Below are 24662 nucleotides of genomic sequence, written 5' to 3' on the forward strand. Positions count from 1 at the left end.
CATTCAGCTCTTGGCAATGCACTTTCGGGAAATAAACCTAACCACCTTTGCTGCCAAAGCAAAAAACCAGCTATTTTCCTCTCTCACTACCACCTGCACGCCAGAAAGGTTTCCCATTGCCAGACCTCTTGCTCCTGCAAAGTCTGCAGCCTGGGTCAGCAGCACTTTCTTACCATCCAGGACATGATGGAGCTCATTAAACCTCGAAGCACAGAGCAGCTGAAAACCTTAATAATAGCTTGGCAAAGCTACAGAGCATTACCAAAGCCTTCAAATGTTTGAGAGGAAAAAAAATAAATGATGTGGTGATTTGGATAAAGGTTTGACAGCCTGGGTTTACAATAAAATTCTCAAATGATATAGAAAGAAAAAGGGATACATGGCTCACAGCACCTTCTCTTAAACCCAAACCAGCTTATCAACCTTTTTTTCGTAATTTAAAACTGATTCTTCATAATGAGGCAAGTAACATCTAAATGAGAAGATTAAGATATGTGCAAAGTTATAGTCATACACTCCAGCGCTCATCCAAGAAAGCATGTTTGAACAATTTCATGAGGTTTGTGTTTACACGACTTTTTGAATCAGTGCTTCAGTGTGTGTACACACACAGAATCTCGTATCAGTAACATTTTCAGAAAAATAATTCAGGAATAAGTGATTCAAGAAAACCTTCAAGGTGATAAAATGTGTCTATAATCACCTGAAATTGTCTCTTAAATCATACAAAGTTATTTTAAAAACACTGGCTTCTCTCAAAATTTTTTTGTTTGTTTTTTGGTTTTTTTTTAAATAAAAATCATTTCATAGCAGTAGTGAAGTAAGATTAAACCCATATTTAAGGATGTGATGACCAGTTTCCAAGACAATGTCTGGAAGTACATGCAGGGAAACTGCAACCAGCAAAAGTGAAATAGCTCTGAATCAGATATAGATGTGACAAGGGAATTAGAATGCGGAACACTGTTTTGCAAACTGATAACCATGCAATTAAGAGAGATGCAATCAAGCACATACACTTTGACCACTTCCCTTCTTTTTGGAAACTAAAATAATCCCAGTTAAATCATCATTGAACCAGGCTAAAGCTCTGCCACCTCCACTGCTTATATTTTTCAGCTTTTTATTTCCAACATATATTTCCATTCAAGGAAGCAAATTAAAGAATTTTCCTTTTTAAACTGATTTGCCAAAGAAAGCTGAGGTCAAGTTCATCCATATGCAAATTTAACAATGGCTCGGGTTTTGAAACTAATTCAAGGTAAGATTCTACTTTCATATCTATCTTTCTGCCCCTTCTCAGAATGAATTAAAGTAATTTTGTATGGTTTATAAATGTCAAAAAGCACTGTTCAGTTGAAGTGTAATTTGATTTGTTTGCAAATCCCTTTTGAATTGCTTTATGATGCGTAAGCGCATGCAGTTTATTAGGCAATAATAAGCAAAGAAGGCAAGCCAGGCAAGAAGCTTTGCTCACTTTCAAAGTCAAGGAAAAAATTTGGCCCCTGATCAAGCTCTGTGCAAGTGAGAACTTTTAAAAGATTTCCCATTTGGTTCCTGAAAAATAGAAAAGGAAGAGAAAAGGAGTCCTGAGTGAACAAATGGTTTCAAAGACAAGGACCTGGACAGATTGGTTGTGCTGGAAAATACACACTGCAAGCAATCAAGTTTTAGAAGTTTTTCCTCAGTTTGCTGTTAAGTCAGAGAAAAGATTCTCTCATTGTCTTAAATTGTTTGAACTTACTTTCAAAATCCAGGAAAAAATGTGGATAGTTTTCAATTTCCCTGGTAAGGACCTTAAGAAGATTACCCATCCCAGCAAACCTAGTAAATGCAACAAAATCGTGAACAGTTATATATGTAAACTTAGAACACTACAATTAATTACAACTAAGGGCTTGACATGGTCTGCATCGTATATTAAACATTTTGGCAAGTTCTGGACCATGAGATACATTTTGATGGTCAATTCTGTAATATTTATGCATGGGGACAGAGAGACTAAGACCTCAGATAAGTAAGAGAAATAATTTCTTTAATCAAACTGGAAATGAAATGTTGTATCAGTATAACACCACAGAGAACAAACAGATATTTATGAGTTTATAAGCCAGAAGAACAAACTCAGAACAATATCTGTATTTGTAAATCTTATAAATTGCTGGATTCAAGACTACTGAATACCATTCCAGAGTAAAATATGAGGTCTTAATCCTTTGTGTTCTTTAGCAGAAATACATGTTATTTCATGAAATTAATTCAATTTAAGGGGGAGAAAAATCTATTTCTAATCAATATGGTTTTATAAAATATTACTGTAAAGATGTATCAGAAATAAAAGCTAAAAAGCTTGTTCTAACTTGTAAAAATGTACATATGCATTTTTGGAGGAAAAAAAAACCCAAACAAAACAGAAAAAGGTTCATCCACTATCTTTTTCATCTTTTTTGTGTGTTATTCCTATCTTTTATCATCTTGGAACCCTTTGCATTTGAAGTTATGAAAAACTCCTAAAAGGAAAAGTGACCAGTTCTTGGAAAGGCAAGTCTCTATGCAAGACAAGAAGAAAGGAGATTTGAAGAAGTTTTTTACCAGTATAGTCTTTAGGAAGATACATTATTCTGAAACTATGTGAAAGTATATCTTCCTAGGGCAAACTTTTTCTCAGAAGAAAGAAAAGTACATACAAGGATGAAGAGGTCTGCCTGAAGGGATGTAGAAAAATGTAATTTTAGATTTAAAATTCCAACTGAAAACTGATTTTTGGCTCAAAGATAAATATTCTCAGTACTCTTAAACCATGGCTCTTGGGGCTCACATCTGATGCTCATCTATTTTTCAGTTAAACATTTTTCTCACTTCTGAAGTCAGACAACAGAAAAAATATTCTAAGCATGTATATGGCTGATATTCTATATGAGGAGATTAAGGTTTTTTCAAATTCTCCCCCATGTATGATAAATGTATCATCAACCCTAATGTCTATATGCATGTAAGAGATGTATTTCTATAGCAGGAAAACCTAAGAAGGTAATGTAAGGCTTAGAGATTCCAAAGCAGCCCTATTCAGGTCTTAAAATTATATAAATTTAATCAATAATCTGTTCAGAGCATGCAACTTCATGTAAAACAGGTTTTTGTTAGACAAATGGCTTTGTTTTGCATTAAATACTTCTCCAAAATTTTCTGTCCAGAACAAATCCAGTGAGCAGCTTGTCAAGCCCTTTACAATTAGCAACATCTTGCATATACAATATTGAAACATAAAGAAATATTCTCCATTAGTCATAAAGTTACATCCATTCACACACAGGAAAAAAAATTCACGCTTATACTTTCAGAATAAGATCTGCACTGTATAAGCTGAGTCTGACTTTCTGATTAGCCTACAAAGGCAGAAAACATACAAAAGAGCAACAGATTTTATACAGCATTAAAACTTCTATCTTCAATAATTTGAACACTTTCATCACACCAGTGTAATACATTTTATCAGCATCAAGTAAGACAGATAAGATACTGTGCATACATTCATTTTCGTTTTCATAACCTCAGAAGAAACAGTTTATATTATTATGAAATACTATCACAAGCTAAATTACTGAGTCAGTTTGGATTCTTCACTTTCAACTCATTTTAAGCCGTATCTTACCTCATTGCCTTCAATCTTCAGAGAGTATCCAACCATTTCTTCTACTGCCAAAGTTAGCACTGCATCCAGAGACTGGTTTAGTTGACAGTGTATTTCAAGCAGCGAGGAAGCCTTTTTGCCAAAAACCTGAGGATATGCTCCCTCATTTGCATCAATTAGCTTGAGGTCATGTGCCCAAGCTCTAGTTTCTGATCCTTCTTACAGAAGTACAGCACACCAGTGCTCTGGAGGTTTCTGAATGTAAGTATTTTTCTTTAACTTTTATTCTATATTTTAACCTAATTTTATGCCTTTCTTTTTTAATCCCCATGCAGAAACTGATTCAGCTATTTAAGTATGAAACAAGAACCCTGCCACAGACTTTATACACACTGTCATGGTCAGGATGAATTTTTCAGTGATCTCGAAGGCACTGGTTTGACATCATCCATTTCCAATATACACCAACCCAAAACCCAGTGATACTCAACATCGACATCTAGAAGATATGGTTCAGGTAGCTGCTAAACATGCCTTACTTCTTTATGATACAAAATAATTTCTTTAGGTTTCCTGAACACCAAAACTAAAAGCAGGATCTAGTTCCAAGAAACTTCCACTTTAAACTATAGCTCATCATTCAGTGCTAAGGTTTTAACCCCATATTAAAAGGCCAACATAGTTCCTTGCCCCAAACTGAATTATTTTATTATGTATAGCTTGCTGCTTCCCAGTACTGGGACCTTCCAAACCATCTTTGCCTGAAAACTCTAGTGATGTATTCCAAATTTCAAGAACTGCAAGTCACTTCCAGGATAATTTTTAATGAGATTTCGAAGTAACTAATGATATAAATTCTGAGCAAATCAGCATATATACTGTGGCTGCAACAGAAATGCAAAGAAACAGCTGATGCACAGAAGCAAGTCAGAAAGCTTTCATTTAAGAGCATAAAAATCCATTTCATTAAACCTGGAAAGCATTTTACTTACTGTAAAATCAGTTTAAATGTGGAAATGAGACTCAATGCGTATAGAAAAAAAAGATATTGCTGCTACAGCACTCTGAAATGATAGCAGCTTCTCTTTAGTGTCCAAATCCCTTAGAATTCTAACTTTTAACAGTGTGCTTTAAAAATTACATGTTGACATGACAATGATGCTTGTGTTTTCAAAACTGTTAAAAGTTTATCCTAGGATATTGCTTAAGCATACCGAAGAAACTTTCTAAGCTACTGTTGACAGTTTACTGTTGACAGACAGAACAAACTCCTTCTCCCCAACTAAACCAATCCGTTAACTTTTGAATTGTGATAAATACTACTCCAGAAAACCAAACCAAAATCAGCCATGGATTTTATATACATGTAATGAAAATATACTGAAGTAAGTATTTATCAGATACTGAAAACCAGTTTTGAAAGTTTGGTACATGTTCAGAAACTAGGTATTATCAACTAAACATTGCATGCCCAAAGCTAAGCATCATAGAATCATAGAAACATAGAATAGTTAGGGTTGGAAAGGACCTCAAGATCATCTAGTTCCAACCCCCCTGCCATGGACAGGGACACCTCTCACTAAACCATCCAACACAAGGCTTCATCCAACCTGGCCTTGAACACCGCCAGTGATGGAGCACTCACAACCTCCCTGGGCAACCGATTCCAGTGTCTCACACCCTAACAGGAAAGAATTTCCCGCTTATATCCAATTTAAACTTCCCCTGCTTAAGTTTTAACCCATTACCCCTTGTCCTGTCACTACAGTCCCTGACGAAGAGTCCCTCCCCAGCATCCCTATAGGCCCCCTTCAGGTACTGGAAGGCTGCTATGAGGTCTCCACGCAGCCTTCTCTTCTCCAGGCTCAACAGCCCCAACTTTCTCAGCCTGTCTTCATATGGGAGGTGCTCCAGTCCCCTGATCATCCTCGTGGCCCTCCTCTGGACTTGTTCCAGCAGTTCCATGTCCTTTTTATGTTGAGGACACCAGATCATGTTAGTTAGCTCTTTGTTTACACACTGTTTTAAGTAATTACATGATTTTGAAGTGTGGTATTTTGTATTACTTTTAAATTATAGCTAATTACTTCATAAATTGCTAGAGAAATACTAACTTATTTCTTATTCCTTTACGGGACTAATTTAATCAGTACCAATTGAAACTCACCACCAGCACTGTAGCTACCCTGAAGGTACAACAGACGACTTTGTGGTGGTGAAAAAGGACACATTTACCAGCTCAACCCTTTGCTGCTCATCAGTACTCCTTTGCCAGAAACTATTTCCTAACTCTGTCTGCTTACATAAACAGTCCAAAAGGCTTTTGTCAAAATGAGCGGGATCAGCAAATACCTACTGCTTAAACTCATCTGGATCATTCTAAAAATATGGGGATGGGAAGATTCTCATGAGTAGCTCCATTTGGTGTTTCAGGGGAAACAGAGGCTCCCAAGTTCAGAGGCAGCAATGGATGATTAAGAATGGTAACTTCCATAAAAGTTATCATTCTTAGGACTGATGGCACTCCTATGCAGATAGGGACAGGCATCCAGTCCACAGTTCTGAGGAACTGTACTGTACGAAGAGTATTAGCATCTTTAAAGCAGTGGAACTGACCTTACTGCACAAATAATTAACTGTGGTTTCAAAAAAACACCAACATCTGAATTTAAGATCTCTCAGATTAAAAGCATGACTCCAAATTGTTGTGATATTCACCCACAAAGTTTGTTAAGATGCTTGTAAGGAGATATCAGAAGTCCAATATTCAGAAACTGGTTTTGTTCTATTAAGGAACAAACCCAAAATGAATGAAGAAATACTGATTAAAAAACACAGAAATCTCTTAACAACGATAATCCACTTTTTCTGAAGAAAACTTGAATCACCCATTGTTTTTTGCTTGGGAAAGGAAAATTTTTAACTACATTTGCCAACACTATTACCAACATTTTTGTCTTTTTTCCCCTTTGCAATAAACATATTAAAACAACCTAATCGCTATTTCTGTAAGACTAGCTCCAAGAGAACTAGAATGCTGCAGTGCTCTGTGTCATCCACAGAGCAAAGGTACAAGCAGAGACTGGAGCACCTTCCCATGGGTGCCCCCCCCACACCTCCCCTACTTCTCACTCTCATCATCAGCATGTGAATGGAGCTCTGCAGAGGTCAGGCAACAGAACAAGTTTTATCACTGGTAAGAAACTGGGAATATTATCAACCCTGCCCATGGCAGGAGGGCTGGAACTAGATGACCTTTAAGTTTCCTTCCAACCCAAACCATTCCATGATTACAGCTGTGAAAAGCAGAGTACTGGAGTCAGGAATAGTCAGGGAAGCACTCTGATTAATGTTCACAGCAACACTATAAAATCACTGGAGTTAGGGGTGGGGTTATCTAGACCCCAAAGCAGGAACAGCAGCAGCTCTGTCATTCTGTACAGATGTTTGTCTAAAGTATTCTTAAAGCTCTTCAGAAAGTAATTTAAGCTCAATCACAATAGCCATGTTTTATTATACCTGACCCATCTCACTGTCCTTCTCGTAAATCTCTCCAAAGGGTCCAAATTCCAGTGGGCCATTCAACTCTAGGTACAGTGCTCCAAATACATCCAAGTATGATGCCAAATGTAATGAAGGAATCACATCTTGCAGAAAACTGTGTTTTACACATCTCTCACATATTGTTTCCCTAAGTTTTACTTTACCCATAGCTTTCTTTTTTGCATTTTGGCATTTCTTTAGTCCTGTGCTTCTATACAGTACCTTATACTGGAGCAGATCATCTTGAATGCCATCACACAGCACACACAGGAGAACCAGATTATCAGGCCTAATCAGCATGACTCTGTGAAAGGCAGGTCCTGCTTGATTAACCTGATCTTCTATGACAAGGTGACCTGCTTAGTGGCTGAGGGAAAAGCTGTGGATGTTGTCTAACTAGACGTTACTAAATTCTTTCATATAATTTCCTACAGCATTCTCCTGGAAAAACTGGCTGCTCATGGCTTGGATGGAGGTAGTCTTCACTGGACACAAAACCTTACTGGATTTCTGGGCCCAAAAAGTGGTGGTGAAAGGATTAAATCCAGTTGGTGGCTTCTCACAAGTGGTGTTCCTCACAGCTCAGTACTGGGGTCAGATCTGTTTAATATCTTTATCAATGATCTGGATGAGGGGATTGAGTGCACACTCAGTATATATTTGCAGATACCACTAAGTTGGCTGGGAGTGCTGACCTAGTAATGGGCTTGAAGGCTCTGCAGAAGGATCTGGACAGGCTGCACCAGTCAGCTGTAGCTAATAGTATGAGGCTCAACAAGACAAAGGGCCGGGTCTTGCACTTGGGCCACAACAACCCTATCTAATGCTACAGGCTTGGGGAAGAGTGGCACCAAGAATCAACCTACGCTCAAGTGAAGAAAAAAAAGTGCCATGCATGTTTTACGCAGGTGAAGCATAAACAGACAAAAAAACCAAACCAAAACAAAACCAACAAAACTCAAACCCGAAGACAGATGTAAAGAAGTGAAAAGTGGAAGATGAGAAGAAAGTTGTTCAAAGTGAAATTAACCCAAGATAAAAGAATCATACCTGCTTTGAACAATTATTTTATTACAATTACTAGAAAAGCAACACTTCAAGCCATTTTGCTGTTAACTGATATACAGATTGCAGGACACAAAACCTACAAAAAAGGTGAATCAAGTCAAAGGGAGTTAACAAATAGTTCGCAATGACAAATGTATTTTTCACTCATCATAAAATGCTAAAAGAGCTGGCCAACAATATTAGTACCAGTAGCCCCAAGGATTAAAGAGCTTGGCTCATGATTTCACTAAAATCAAAAGGTAAATAAACCCCAAAGGGTTACCTTAGGTGAACTTACAATTTACTCAAAGGGGAATTTTTCTATATGCCAGCCCTCAAACCAGAACATACTTTGAACAGAACTCCTACATATTTTCAAAATGCGTAACTCAGAAAAGCCATCATGAAAGGATGAAAAGCAGGCAAACAAAATATCTGGATTCCGATTCATAGGTCATAAATTAAAAATGCCAACAAAAAAATGTAGAATGGAAGCCAATTAAGTAATTACAATACAATTATATTTGAAATTGAGAAAACACTGCTGCACTTTGATCCTTCCACCCAAGTGCACAGTAATGTTGACTGAATACGGCATCGCATGCAGAAATGCTTGTACACAAAACAGGGACACAATTTCCCTGTACACAGTAAATGAAGCATCTATCAATGGATGCTGTTAGGTAAGCAAAGCAGGATACTCATGTTTATCAAACTGATACACAGGAGACAGATACATTTACCAGGAATGGAAGGCCTGGCTACTTTAGTGCTTCTTCCTTCAAACAAAAAACATTGGCTTTTTTTTTTTTTTCAGGTGGTGTTTGACCCAGTTCTTCTGAACTCTTCTAAGAGAAGAGCAGCCACGTTATCATCTTCCTCTTGAAGTTTCCTCGTCCTTATCTTCTCTCACCACAATCATAGTGAAAAAGGAGATTAACTCTGTTTTTAAAAAACTAAGCATTTGGGCATTTGAGAAGGTACCTGGTTTCAACATTTGTGAACATAATGAGTGAAAAATCTTATTCTAGATCATAAACATTCTCAGATACAGAATCAGAAACAGGGCTCTCAGGTGAAAAATCAGAAACAAGGAAAAATATTGCTGGCTCCTTCTGCCTATTAATCACTGCCAATTATTCAGACTATGCTACACAGAATATTTTGTACTATACTCCGAGAAAAGCGAGTGCAAGTGTCCAAGAAGCTAAGATGAAAACTATCATGTTCTAGTTCTTTGTGCAACTATGGTGAAGACATTCCTCCAAGTGATTTTATTTTCAAGTTATTTCTTGTGCCATTTGATAACGGGAATAAGTCTTCGCATGTTAACTTTGTTATATATCTATTTTACTTCTCTTTTTAATATATAAATGTCAAAACAGTACATCTAATATCAGACAAGCCAGACAATTCCTACAGTGACTGGATTTCTTATTGCATATTTGCTTGTGGTCTGATCTGAATGTGTCAGTATGCAGGACACAATGCATTCTGCCATCTAAATTTGATCTTCTGGTTTAAATGGTAATAAAAAAATATGGACCTGAAGCAGTCTTTACAAGTATTCTTTTATGGAAAAGGGGAGAGAAGTCAAACAATATTTTACAATACTTAGGAGACAATTCATTCTGATCAAAGAAACATACGGACATTACTAGAATTAACATACCTGTGGCTGACTATGTATCAATAGCTCAAGATCTGAGGAACTAAATATGAAATGGGGGCCTTTTTCAGGGATTATTTACTATCAGCTTAAAACACTTTCATTTGTATGACAGTGGTCTTTGCTTACCTCATTACACAGAATATTAAAACTGCCGACCGATCTGTGCTACAATGTTGTTGATGGAAATAGCAAGAGTTTCACATGGAAAAAAAATATTCTGAAAACCACTGTGAACAGACTGGAGGATAGTTTTGTCTTCTTAGGTGTTTAAAAAAAATAAATAAAAAAAAATCAGGAAAACGAGAAAGGAAAACTTTCTATGTGTTTCTGGGTGAGGATACAAGACGAAAGAACAGGTACCACCCCAAGACAGCAATTTGAGAGACCACTGAATCCTAAGAACGTGGTAAGAAAGGTTTTGCTGAACTATGGAGGCATCTCAGTAACAGAACTGGGCAAGAATCATGGCAGTCACGTGAAGTTCCCGACGACTGGAAAAAGGGAAATATAACCCCCATTTTCAAGAAGGGAAAAATGGAAGACGCAGGGAATTACAGACCAGTCAGTCTCACCTCTGTGCCTGGTAAAATCTTGGAGCACATTCTCCTGGAAGGCATGCTAACATGAAGAACAACAAGGTGCTTGGTGACAGCCAGCATGGCTTCACTAAGGGGAAATCCTGCCTGACCAATTTGGTGGCCTTCTATGATGGGACTACAGAATTGATGGATAAGGGTAAAGCAGTTGACGTCATCTACCTGGACTTGTGCAAAGCATTTGACACTGTCCCACACGACATCCTTCTCTCTAAATTGGAGAGATATCAATTTGATGGATGGACCACTCGGTGGATAAAGAACTGGCTGGATGGCCGCACACAAAGAGTTGTGGGCAATGGCTCGATGTCTGGCTGGAGACCGGTAACGAGTGGTGTCCCTCAGTGATCGGTGTTGGAACCGGTCTTGTTTAACATCTTCGTCGCTGACATGGACAGTGATATTGAGTGCGCCCTCAGCAAGTTTGCCGATGACACCAAGCGGTGTGGTCCGGTTGATATGCTGGAGGGAAGAGATGTCATCCAGAGGGACCTTGACATGTTTGCGAGGTGGGCTGATGCCAACCTCATGAAGTTTAACCATGACAAGTGCAAGGTCCTACACCTGGGTCGAAGCAATCCCAGGCACAGCTACAGGTTGGGCTTAGAAGAGATTCAGAGCAGCCCTGCAGAGAAGGACTTGGGGATGTTGGTCAATGAGAAAACGAACATAAGCCGGCTTCAGTGTGCGCTTGCAGCCCAGAAAGCCAACCGTATCCTGGGCTGCATCAAAAGAAGCACGATCAGCAGGTCCAAAAAGGTGATCCTGCCCCTCTACTCTGCTCTTGTGAGACCTCACCTGGAGTATTGTGTGCAGTTCTGGTGTCCTTGACATAAAAAGGACATGGAACTGTTGGAACAAGTCCAGAGGAGGGCCACGAGGATGATCAGGGGACTGGAGCACCTCCTGTATGAAGATAGGCTGAGGAAGTTGGGGCTGTTCAGCCTGGAGAAGAGAAGGCTGCGTGGGGACCTAATAGCAGCCTTCCAGTATCTGAAGGGGGCCTATAGGGGCGCTGGGGAGTGACTCTTCATCAGGGACTGTAGTGACAGGGCAAGGGGTAATGGGTTAAAACTTAAGCAGGGGAAGTTTAAATTGGATATAAGGAGGAAATTCTTTCCTGTTAGGGTGGTGAGACACTGGAATCGGTTGCCCAGGGAGGCTGTGAGTGCTCCATCCCTGGTGGTGCTCAAGGCCAGTTTGGATGAAGCCTTGGGTGGGATGGTTTAGTGTGAGGTGTCCCTGTCCATGGCAGGGGGTTGCAACTAGATGATCTTGAGGTCCTTTCCAACCCTAACTATTCTATGATAATAAGAAGCTTCAGGAGGGATATTTAACCATGTATCTGCACAAGCTCCTGGAGTGACAAATGTTCTTTCTAGAACACAGAAGTATTTACCAGAGGAACCGGTATTTTGGACTTGCTTGATACGGGGAGAATTAACTGAATATGATGATGGAAATGCAGGAAAAAATAATTACAACCAGCAGAAGTTACTAAACAAGGAGAAACCAGCAAACTAAAAGACCACGACTTCAAAAAAGCACTTCCAGTAATCTCAGATATCTGAAAGACTAGGTCTTCTAGAAAGTTGCTTTAAGGGATAAGGGAGTGCAGGAAACTCAACAGTTAAGAAAATACACAGCATGTTACTCAAATGGACAAAATAGAGACTTAGAAATCAGTATGTCTATATAAGCATACAGAAGAATTGAAGAAAGAAATATATAAAGATAGAAAACTTGTCAATCGGCTGGAGATGAGAAAAGAGGAAATGTTATTTAATACCGTAAATTTGCTGCAGTACTGAAAATCTGAAAGTTGTCAGCAGTTTCATGGCAAAAAAGAGGATGCATTTTTAAACAGTATCTGCTATCTGTGGTATAGATCTGGTTTTGTTCAATACTTTCAAAAATGTATTTTCTTCTTCTCTGTCACTAATTAAAATATAAGATAGAATGGAATTAAAATATTCTGGAAAACAGGATCATAACACAAAATTACTTTGGTGCACTGGAGATGCTATCCAGAAGAAATTCAGTAAATACAAATGTGAAATATTCCACTCAAGGAAAAAACAAATCAATCCACAAATGCAGATGGACTGGTAAGCAGAAAGACTGAGAGAAAAAAAATAATCATTATAGCAGACTGTAAATTACCATAAAGCAGGTCAGAAAGTTGCTAAACTCCAGAATCTTTCAAAGACTGGTCTCACAGTCAAGTGATGAGGGAACTGAATAATGAGCAAAACCAGATTTTTTCCAAAACACTAATCTGTAATTATGCAGGAGTTACAAAAAGTGTAAGTTCCAAGAAAACCCCTCCTTTTTTCTTAATTAGCTTTGTGTCATTTTTTTAATCCCTTCTGATATTGTTTTACTAATTCCTATTCTTTCACATTAAACCTGAATTTATTAAAATGTACAGGGGCAGACTTGGTCCATGGCATTTTTCTGCATAATAGCCTGTCTTGAAAATTGCATTTAGTTAACAGACAAGCCCATTAGCCCTCTTAATGATGTAAACAAGGAGATTCATTTTTGCAGTGTTCCTAACACTGTAAGAAGCACATTCTCCAGTAAATCTATTTACAAATAAGTGTTTTACTTACACAGAATGCCAAACAAGCTTTTGTGCCCTGAGATGAGCTGCTAAAAACCACTGTGACTTTTTTTTTTTGGGGGGGGGTGTATTAATAAGTCTGCTATTTGCAGACCAACAGGACAAATAAGGAAGGAGTACTGCAGATACTGCTGAATTCAAACTGTCATTGTAATGAAAAATTCGATTTCTTGTAGGTGTAACCGAAGATTACAGTAACACGCTGACCCTGCCGGGCTCCGCAGTAATTAATGGCTCCTGGAAGCCAGTCCTCCTGTTGCAGTGTCCTGCGCAGAGCCGGGGTGCGCTCTGCTGCCCCCTGCTGCTCCGGCCCCACACCGCGCCCCAGAGACCACTCCAGGGGTTCTGACTCCACACACAAGGGAAACTCACGCTTCACATAAATACACCTTACCACCCGTGTGCCCAAGTAAAAGGCCACGGCTAGATCCAGTCATTAGTTTGGACTACCAGGCGGTCATCACTGCTAACCTATGTCTGCAGGCGAATTTTTGCATTCAGACTGTATTTTTGCCCGGGCTGCAGCTCTGATGTCAGAGGATGACTCCACACTGACTTTTAAAACTAAAGCCAAACTAACCTAGGTAGTATTTTAATAACCACATTTCAGAACACGTACCGACATTAAAGAAGTTACACTGCTTTCTCTTTCCTCCTACTGAAACTCAGAATTTATCATACAATCACAGAATGGCTTGGATTGGAAGGGATGTTAAAGCTCACCTAGTTCCAACACCCCTACCACGGCCAGGGACACCTTCCACTAGACCAGGCTGCTCAAAGCCCCATCCAACCTGGCCTTGAACACTGCCAGAATGGTGGAGCCACAACTTCTCCGGGCAACCTGTGCCAGTGTCTCATCACCCTTAAAGAATTTCTTCCTAATATCTAATATAAATCTACTCTTTCAGTTTAAAGCCAACCCCCCCCCCCCCCCCCCCCCGTCCTATACCAACAGACCTTTGTAAACAGTCCCCCCCTTTAGGCACTGGAAGCTGCTCTAAGGTCTCCCTGGAGCCTTCTCTTCTCCAGGCATAACTGACTGCATCTAAAATTAGGAAAACTGTCATTTCTAACAGAATGCTGAACAGCGTGTGGGTGACCAGGCTTAGCAGAGAGAGAACATCCAGGGCTGGTGAGTGTTCTTAGCAGGGCATCCAGCCCAGTGTCAAACACATGCTGCACCAGCCCCTGGCAACAGTCCCATGTTCTCCCTGTGAACAGAAATGCCATGTGTATTTACACTTATTCCAGAGGTTCTGACTAGCATTATTTCTTTTGAGTTAAGAAGAAGAGTAAGAGAAGAAAGAAGAAATCTGGTTTTCCTTTCATAGTCTCTCACCTAAAAAACAGGTTAACACGGGATGAGATAAGCTAACTTTAACATGCCAGCTATCTGTAATCAAAAATGGAGCTGATTATATCTGCTGGATAGAAAAATTAATATGGAGGTAGTTATATCCAAGATTTTCTTATTGCATTTGTTGAATACTTCTGATTTGAAAGGCAAATCATATCTTGCAGAACTAGAAAGTATAGAAAAGACACTATACCTAGGTTTAGAGCAAAATTTGGTATGTTTTATTTTTGCATTAAAATTATCTAAGAACTCTATTTTCACTGTAACTAATTAATTTCATTTTAATTGCAACTAATTCTCCATCCACACTTTCAGGTGGCGTTAGGTCACGTGTGAAGAAAATACAGCCTTGTAAAGGCAACATTCAATAGTTTCTAATAAAATTTCTAAACTAAATAGTTAATTAAAAAATGTTTTTCGGACCTTTTTGAAAAACTGGATTTATATAAAAAAAAATACACATGCTAACACATAAATATACGTATGTACAAACACATGTATACATAGAGTTGCAAATGAGCATGTTTAAGCAAAAACTGATTACGAGTTGCTTGTTACAAAAAAAGATACATCAAGATTAAGACTTTAACAAAATCAAGATTAAAATTATCTACTTAACCACACCTTTCTGTTTGCCGACTCAAAGCCATCTCTTCCAGCTATCCAGAGACATAAGCAGTTGCAAAACAGCACACCGTACAGAGAGGAAGAATGACTCCTCTGTGATTTTGATTTCAGCACTAACAAGAACTGTGAAACTCAGGCTCCTCTTAGCTCATGACTTAGATGATGCGAGTTCTCTGGAGGATGGGATAATCCTCGATTATTCTCAATTTCATGTCAAACAAATGGAAGATAAAGACTATCTGAAAAATATTGTTACTTAAGCCAATAAAAGTCTTTGTATTGTCTTTCAATCTTCATCATTAATACAATCAGCCTGTAATTCTGTACTGAGACAGGCCTGGAAATTGAATTACATCTTCCTTCTCCTCTGAGCCAACCGTAACTTTAATTAAATTTATTCAACTGACATTACTAACAAAAACAGTGTAACTGAAAACTTCATGAAAGCCTGAAAGATTAAGCAAAAAAATGCTTTGTGACTGAAGATTATGAGGGTTGACAGGACATAATGGGAAGTTACTTAGGGGGAAAAAAGTTCGAAGAACACAGTTTAAAGCTTGAAAAGGAATGTAAAGACATAAATCCATATATGTCTCAACAGTGCAGAAAACCTCTTCCATAAAAAAGCAAGTAAATTGCAGAGGACACTATTCTTTTATGACAGAATGGATTTTTTTTTTCTTAATACAGTGATATTAGCAAAAATACATACATGTACATAATCTAAACTACATATATATGTAGATTTATCTGAGATACTGTTCTCGGACAAAAAGTTTGAATTTTTATATATATAAATTTGGTATCAAATACTACCATCCAAAGTACTTAGCAAACAAGAATCTTTATAAATTGAATATATTCAGGAAGCAATAATTGTAAATAACAGTGGTGGAACAGATATTTGGTGTCTATCTCACTTTTCTGATTTTCCAAAGCAGAACTATGTGAAGCCTACAAAGTCCAACTAAAGCAGGACCTAGGCCAGTCCTATACTCCCATTTTGTATATGCCATTCACACTGCCATGCAAAAAAAAGGCAATAACTACTTTCAATCAGGTCCTCTTCAATTAAATTCCTGAAGAATACTGGAGACCAGTAACGAGTGGTGTCCCTCAGGGATCGGTGTTGGGACCGGTCTTGTCCCACATGGACAGTGGGATTGGGTGTGCCCTCAGCAAGTTTTCCGATGACACCAAGCTGTGTGGTTAGGTCGATATGCTGGAGGGAAGGGATGCCATCCAGAGGGACCTTGACATGCTTGTGAGGTGGGCTGATGCCAACCTCATGAAGTTTAACCACGACAAGTGCAAGGTCCTACACCTGGGTCGGAGCAATCCCAGGCACAGCTACAGGTTGGGCAGAGAAGAGATTCAGAGGAGCCCTGCAGAGAAGGACTTGGGGATGTTGGTCAATGAGAAAACGAACATAAGTCGGCTTCAATGTGCGCTCGCAGGCCAGAAAGCCAACCGTATCCTGGGCTGCCCCAAAAGAAGCACGATCAGCAGGTCCAAAGAGGTGATCCTGCCCCTCTACTCTGCTCTTGTGAGACCTCACTTGGAGTATTGTGTGCAGTTCTGGTGTCCTCGACATAAAAAGGACATGGAACTGTTGGAACAAGTCCAGAGGAGGGCCACAAGGATGATCAGGGGACTGGAGCACTCCCGTAGGAAGATAGGCTGAGAAAGTTGGGGCTGTTCAGCCTGGAGAAGAGAAGGCTGCGTGGGGACCTCATAGCAGTCTTCCAGTACCTGAAAGGGGGCTATAGGGATGCTGGGGAGTGACTCTTCATCAGGGACTGTAGTGACAGAGCAAGGGGTAATGGGTTAAAACTTAAACAGAGGAAGTTTAGATTGGATACAAGGAAGAAATTCTTTCCTGTAAGGGTGCTGAGGCACTGGAATGGATTGCTCAGGGAGGTTGTGAATGCTCCATCCCTGGCAGTGTTCAGAGCCAGGCTGGATAAAGCCCTGGGTGGTATGGTTTAGTGTGAGGTGTCCCTGCCCATGGCAGGGGGGTTGGAACTAGATGATCTTGAGGTCCTTTCCAACCCTAACTAGTCTATGATTCTAAGAATCAGCTTGTTCTAGTTCAGAGTTTTCCCAGTCACCAATCTTCCAACTATAAGGGCTAAACCAAAGTGTTGCCTAAACACCAAAATTATCACCTTGCTATGAATTAAATTTCATTAACCTAAAGAATCAGTGCAAGAGGGCCAAAATGGTTAACTTTTCCAATCAAATTAAATACGAGCTTCCTATTTTCCTGTAAGAAGTTTAAAATTGTGTAATAAGTGATTCCTACATTTTAATACACTTCATCCAGAAACTGAGTTGGCTATCGTAAGAGTCCTAAAATGGGGCTGATAATAAAAGGTTCTTCGAAAACATGCTATGATCAGCATATTCTAGCCAGGAGGAAAACTTCAATATAAATCAAGATAGCCATCTGCTACCTGATCTGGTTCTGCAAAAAGGCTGCAGTTAATGCTGTTATCCACTAAGTGGCATTATCAACTCAAACACCTGCATCTGGCAAAAAAGTAATCACAGTGCAATGCATTTTGCCTCCTACAGGCAATTCATTTTATTCAAGCTTGTCATAAATTTAGGCATCATTCCAAACAGTCAAATATATTAGTAAATCAGCATTTACCAATTTACTTTTCACATCAAGACATATGCATTCAGCATGATGGTCAGGTTAGATATAAAACTATTATGATAGACCTATTGAACAAAGCAATCAAAATATTGCAGTAATATGAGCTCAAATTAGACACAGGAAAGTATAATAAGGTATTTTAAAAGTAGCTGGGGTTTCAGAAGTGCTGTAAATCAACAATTCCAGTATTTCCTGTTGTGAAGTGTGAAAGTACAAAAGTCACACCAGATACCTACTTTCTTCAAATACAGCACTTCAATAAAATTCTAACAGATTAGGTAAACTGATGCTACTGATTGCTAGAGGGTACTTTTAAAAATAAAATAATTGGGAAACTAAGCACTATGTTTCACTAATTTTTTAAGGATTAGTTTTCAAAATGTTACTTAAGGAATAATAACTGTAAATACAGTTTTTTGAGAAACGTTTACTGGAAAAAAAGAGCATTTAGGAACAGTACAAATACAAGAAAAAATTATTAGAACAGAATTCTGATTTTACAGTAGTTTACTACCACCACCACCACCACCACCCCCCCAACATTCCTATTGCTCTATCTGGTCATTTATCACTGTCAATTTGTTCATACTACTGAAAACAAAGCGGAAAAAGACAATTATCAGTATTACTGTATACAAAAATACAGGAAAATGAAATGAGCAACTACTTCTGTTTCTCTGCCTCATCAAAGAATGTATTTTAAGCTTGTGAAATGTCCTACAAAGCACTCAAAATTTTGAGCATACTTTAACGATACAAGAATCAAGACATTCCTGCATTTTTTCTTCAGTGATTTTTTTTTCTGCCCTTCCTGGCCACAGAGGAATTGCATTAGGACATAGTCCTTTTTCCCTACATCCGCCTACGACAAACATTTGCTGCAAGTCAGCGACTCCAAAACCAAATTGTTTACAATTAACTCAAAAAAGCTATTAAAAATATTGCTTCTTTGTTCCAGCTGGAAAGAGAGACAGCCAGATGTGTGGCTTGTTGATGCTGCTCTTCTCTGACCTCTGAGTGTAGGAAGAACTGCAGCTGAGGAAGGAAGTCAGCAAGTTGTGTTAATGAAGGTGAACTTTGTTAAAAAAACCAAAAATGAAATTTCATGACACAAAAATATCTTTTAAAGTGTTTTTCATTTAAAAAATTGTGACATCATTTAGTGGTAGACTTGGCAGTCCTGGCGCAAAGGTTGGACACGATCTTAAATCAACATAAGGTGATTCTATGGTTCTATTCTATGTAAAGATAACAGAAAACCTTCCTTTTTGCTGTTGGTGGAAAATCAGAACTATGTTTCATGAGACGACAACAGAATCTGCATCTTTTGCTACTTCTGGAAAATTATACTCTTAATTTCAAGAGCTCCAGTAAGTTTCACTGCCTTAAATTAGCAATGCCTCATCATTAACACCTGCCGGGAAACCATTCTCCTTTGAGAATGCAAAATTCAGGAAAAGCATTTTAATTTTAGGCTCTGAGTCACAGTCTACCACTACAAACCAAAATCAAGCCTAAAGCTGAATTCCAGATTGAGTGTGCCCGCTTCTTTAGAAAACACATCTGGCCAACAATGCAAGGCAACCAACTACAGTTACTAGAGTACCTTTCTGCACATTTCTCCCTGCAATATAAATCTGTACAACATCTAGCAATGAATTAACTAGTAATCTGTATTGAAAACTCTTTATTACATGGTACTCCTCATGACACATCTGTATAAGATATTCTGTGAACATTAAAAAAAAAAAAGAACATTTTTCAAAGTCTGCACAGTAACAGATATGAAACATTACATCTTGTTTCTTGTGAACCTCCAAATACTTTCTAAAAAATTATCTGAAATGCATTCTGAAGTTCCACAACCACAGTGCTCCTCAATTTATCCAGGTAGCCAAGAAGTAGTAGAAGTTAATAATAGTTAGATATCATGGTCTGCAGTGATACTAAAGGACACAGTGTGTGAAGTGCAAATTCACTCTATAGATTCAGGTTTAGATACTAATTCCGGCATCTAAGCATCAATCCAGGAATCCAACTTAATGGTGTGAATTAGGCTTAATCTCCAGTGTTTCTCTTTCTGCACTGCTTGACTTCATCTTACCAGCTCACACTGGCTTTAGTAGAAAATGATGCCCAATTCTTGTCATCCAGTTACTATTTAAAAAAAAAAAAAATGCTTGCCACCCAAAGACCTGAAAAGTATCATCACAGTTCATCTTTCAACTTCTGTTCACTATCATATTATTTCATTAAGAAACTTTCCTATGTATTCTTAGAAAACAGGGAATTGAAAACTAGTTTACTCTCTATGTTCTCCTGACCACTAAGGTCATTTAAAAAACAACATTAATAGAACAGCATAGACATGCGTATGTACACAGAAAACCATTTCTGTGAACAGTTATATATATATTTAACCTGATAAGAAAATTCAGATTATGGAGAATTAAAACAGTGTTTCATGTCATACTATTCAAAACAGTTGTAAAGGATACTGGTCATTTTAAACAGAGCCTATGAGATTTTAATCTTTCTCTGCACCAACAGAAATGAAAAACCTTATCATGTAAGGCTTTCAACACAGTTCAAACAGCTCACAGCTATGAGCACAAACAATTTCTTCTGCTGCATTAGTATTTAGAAATTATTATTGGCCTGTCACTGTCACATCAGTATCTGATTTCCAGAACGTTTTCTTTCAGAAATAAAACCCCTGTTTAGATGCTTCTACAGTCCCCATTTTGTCATAGTCTTCTGAAAGAGTCAAACTTTAAGGTCATTAAAGTCATAATTAAGAGCTTCATTTTGAAAAAAACAATTTATCTTAATATCAGCCAAAAGTCTCTAACAGCAAACACTTCAGACTTCAAAAATTTAACAGGGAAAAAAAAATACTAAAGAAATTTCCCACCAGTGTTAGCTCCTACCAGTTAATTACTTCCTACCACCTGAATTAATGAAAGCAGTGAACTACACTGTGGTAATATTAACTTTGTATGGGCTAAATTCAAAGGAATCCATAATTAATAAATCTCTATTTCCTCATTTCATATTAATTTCTTATAATTTCCTGTTTCTCTGATGGGTTAGAATCTCCACTCCTACCATTTTTATTATTTTCACTCTATTTGTCCTGTCTCCCCAGTCATCCTTCAGTTAATCTTTCTCCCCCCTACAACGGGGGATAAGTCCATAAAGAGCACACATTTTTGAAATCCTTTTCTCTCCAGTTCAGAAAGATCATCCCTCATTTAAGAAGCAGAATGGGCCTTAAACTTTAGTAGAAATGCTATCTTTATAAAATGTAACAGGTGTCATATACATAATTCCTATTTCAAATTCCTTATGACTGTAACAAAATAGAAGGTTGGAAGGCCTTTTTAAAGAGAAAATGTAGAATGAAAATAAAATACACAAAGCAGCTTCACTGGTTAAGTATACAGTCCTTACAAGTATCACTTCACTATTTTACAAGGTAAAACAGAATAATATATATTCCAGAAACTGAAGGCTCCTTTCATCTTAGTAAGTCTTTCCTTCCACCCCTCACATCCACCTCCTCCCTTGGACTTGGGTTTGTTTGTTCATCCAGTGAAGTGAAAAACAGGAATATCACTCTTTCAACTGTGTTGGTTCCACATTCACCAGAATCCCTTACGGTCTTGAATGAATCTCTGCACCTTCCAAATGCCTCTCCAGGCAGTTTTATTTCTTCTGAACAAGCATCCACATGATTAGCAAATACCTTTACTTTGACAGACTGCCACTGAGATCCCTGGGTTCACTTGGCTACTGCAAACCTGCTTTGACAGCCATTTGGCCTGCTGTCATGATGGGCTTAGTTTTACCTGCAAAAATATTAAGTTTTTGTGGTCATTTGCCACAGGACCACTGGTTGGAGGCTTCCCATGGCAGCTGAATTAATGACAGCACTCACTGTTACTGCCCCATCCCTGGAAGTGTTCAAGGCCAGGCTAGATGGGGCTTTGAGCAACTTGGTCTAGTGAAAGGTATCCCTGTCTGTAACAGGGGCTTGGAACTAGGTGATCCTTAAAGTCCCTTCCAACTCTAACCATTCTATGATTCTATGATAAAGTAGGGTTAGCTTAAGGAGTCCTCTCCACGCTCGATGGCTCCCTTCTCTATGAGAAACCACTGGATGGAAGCTACCATTTTGCATAGCCTTACTTCCAACAGTAAAGTAAGATATCATTCCTTTTCAGATTTTAAGTGTTCCACGTTGCAACCAGCCAGCTCAAATGCCATGTCTGCCTCACATTTCCCAGCAGTCCAGAAAAGGCTGGCAAACAGCAGCACGTTTGGGTCAGAACCAGCAGAACTAGCGTCTGCAAGTTGTAGCCCTGAAGCCTCAGCACAGAGTTTACCATGACTTGGCCACATGTGAAGTGTGACAATGAGATCCCCCTTCTGTTCCCTATAATCTATGCAGTAAACACAAGTAGACGAATTGGCATGACCTCTTAATATTTCACTAAGAAAGTGGTAATCTTCAGTGATTATGCCTACAGATCAATACCTTTTAGCACTTCTCTATCACCCTCTGCTTCCTTCTCAGATACTGAAGTCTGCAGCTGTTCACAACCCTTTCATAGTCTTCCTCATGTATCAGACCTTTTCTTGGAGCAGAGAGAAGCAAGAACTTTAAAGCCACTAAAACAATTTGTTGCTGCAAGCACTGTCACTTATTTTCTTATGTAGACACCAGTACATGTTTGAGTCCACAGTAGCTGATGCAGAGGTCTAAACTGTCAGAAATTTATTACTCCAAGAACTCTTTGCAATCCCATAGATATTCAGCAGCAAAATACCTAACCCAGCACACTCTGAATGATGTTGATGCAAGAGAAGGGGCAGACAGAACCAAACTGCCACTCTGAATGGCATTGCACTAATCAAGCAACTACACACCTGATAAAATTAAATCCCATACATAGGAAGACAAAGCAGACTTGTTGATGTGGTTTCTCTGAGGGAGTATAAAAATTTAGGACAATTAAACTGTTATTATTTAAAATATCAAATAACATTGGATTCATTCCACAAAGAGATAAACACTCTGTACAAAGTAAGGTCCAGCATACTGTACTCTTTAGCTTTCTCACAATCCATATATAAAAGAAAGGGGGTACTTAAAAAGACCACTTGGTTATGTCTTACCTAGAAATACAGCGGTTCCAATTCACATTCAAAAATCCAAAGAAGTAATGATGCTAAACATTCAACGTCCGTCTGTCATGAGAAACATTCAAGATTATACTTGGAATGACTGTGTTTTTCCCCTCTTCCTGTTTTCAGATGAGACTTTCTCTTAAAAAGGAAATATTCACAGAAATCAGAAATTACTCTTTTCAAAGTGAAATTTGTAACATCCGAGAAATTCTTGCAGCAGTACCCCTCAAAAATGCTGCTAGGTTGAAATGATCAGGTCCTTAAACTAATTTTTGTCCTATATAATTCTGCAGAACATACTCAATTTAATTTGGGTTTTATAGTGAGCTGTTACCAGTACTGGTACTGCATACTGGCACTGGTATGCTTTATATTAAGAATTGAAAGAAGTAATAATGAAAGATCGAAAATAAGAATACAGCTCCAAGCATTTAGCATTTTACTGCAAAAGCTGTATTTATATCAAACAGTATTTACATTGAAATAGATCTGGTTAAAGTGGTTCGAAGTTCAGAAATTAATTTTCCAATCTTGAAACTACTGAAATAAAGAATGCAATTTAAATAGTGACAATTCTTTTTTCCTGCAAGTGTTGGTGGAAGGAGGCTAAGAGGAAAACAAGGGGACCAGAGGTCCTTCATAAGGATCTACAGGGACAGCTATTCTTATTACTTTTTCAACTTTAAGTTAAAAAAAAAAAAAAAAAACAACCTTACAGAGATGCAAATTTGCTCTCAGAACAAACGTGGAATCAGCTTAAGAAATCTACTACAGAAAAGCTCACAAGTGCACTTCCATTTCAACCATAGCCTCAACAATGCTAATGCAACTCTAAAAAACACTCTTCCCAAACACTCTGGGGTTTACTATCCTCACAGCTACAATAAAGCAGAGGTCAAGCCATCAGGTCTACAAATCAGCTCAATTAAGTTTTGGCTTTGGAAAACATGTGATTGTGCTTGTGCAGGTATATTTATAGATATGACCAAAACCTGGCTCTAATCTAATGATGGATTTTTTATTCATTTAATTTCAAAGTAGCAAGTTGCTTGATCGCTGTCTAATGAAGAATTATCTTTTGAAACTCAGAAGTGGGGCAGTGCAGGATTTTTTTTTTTTAACCTCCTAAAAATAAGTTCCTTGCTGCAAATTGTAACAATTCATTATAAAAGCATATTAAATTAAACCAGAACGTAACACTAATTTCCCAAGTAGAGCACCCACATAGGGAACTAATTAGGAATAGCTCCTCTGTGTAAACAAACCTTTGTACCAATTAATAGCTGGTCAAGTCAGGGAACTCCCTTTCTCTAGAGGAAAAATGTCTATTTTCAGCCTTGCTTTAGTTCGCTGCTGGCTGCAAATTCTTCTGTAGCAACAGAGGGTGCTTAGAACTTATATTCAGAGAGTTTAATGGGAATCTGGTCAAGATTTGGAAAAGGAAAAAAAAAAAAGAAAAAAGGCTGTAGAAGGCATAAAAAATAAAAATAAAAAAAAAAATTAAAAAAAACCCAAACAACAAAACAAACAACAAACCCCCCCCACACACAAATTAGGACTACAAAAGGCATAAGAACAAGTCCTGTTTTCTGCCTAGGCCAATTCTGTCCCAAGGGTTTACACAGACCAGGACGATAACAGTGAAATGATTCAAAACAAACAGTGGAGTAAGTGAAAAAAAGTACGTGGCAAGAATAATTCT

The 24662-nt window shown here is 38.3% G+C and overlaps 1 protein-coding gene across 12 annotated transcripts in view; it reads right to left on the reverse strand.

Annotated features, from left to right (window-relative positions):
* Positions 1-24662, reverse strand: part of CYRIA (CYFIP related Rac1 interactor A) — a 60725-nt gene that overhangs the window by 20744 nt on the left and 15319 nt on the right. For 5 of the 12 annotated variants that reach the window (XM_065681662.1, XM_065681667.1, XM_065681658.1 and 2 more), the window contains exons 3-4: positions 22949-23020; positions 1745-1824 (exon numbers count right to left, since the gene is read on the reverse strand). In XM_065681662.1, coding sequence (XP_065537734.1) covers positions 1745-1814 — 70 coding nt within the window. In that variant the 5' untranslated portion in view covers positions 1815-1824; positions 22949-23020. Of the gene's footprint in view, positions 1-1744; positions 1825-22948; positions 23099-24662 lie in introns of those variants that run through there. The other 7 variants (XM_065681659.1, XM_065681665.1, XM_065681664.1 and 4 more) reach the window with 4 other exon arrangements.

Source organism: Lathamus discolor, chromosome 5, assembly GCF_037157495.1.
Source record: "Lathamus discolor isolate bLatDis1 chromosome 5, bLatDis1.hap1, whole genome shotgun sequence".
Taxonomy (NCBI): Eukaryota; Metazoa; Chordata; class Aves; order Psittaciformes; family Psittacidae; genus Lathamus; species Lathamus discolor.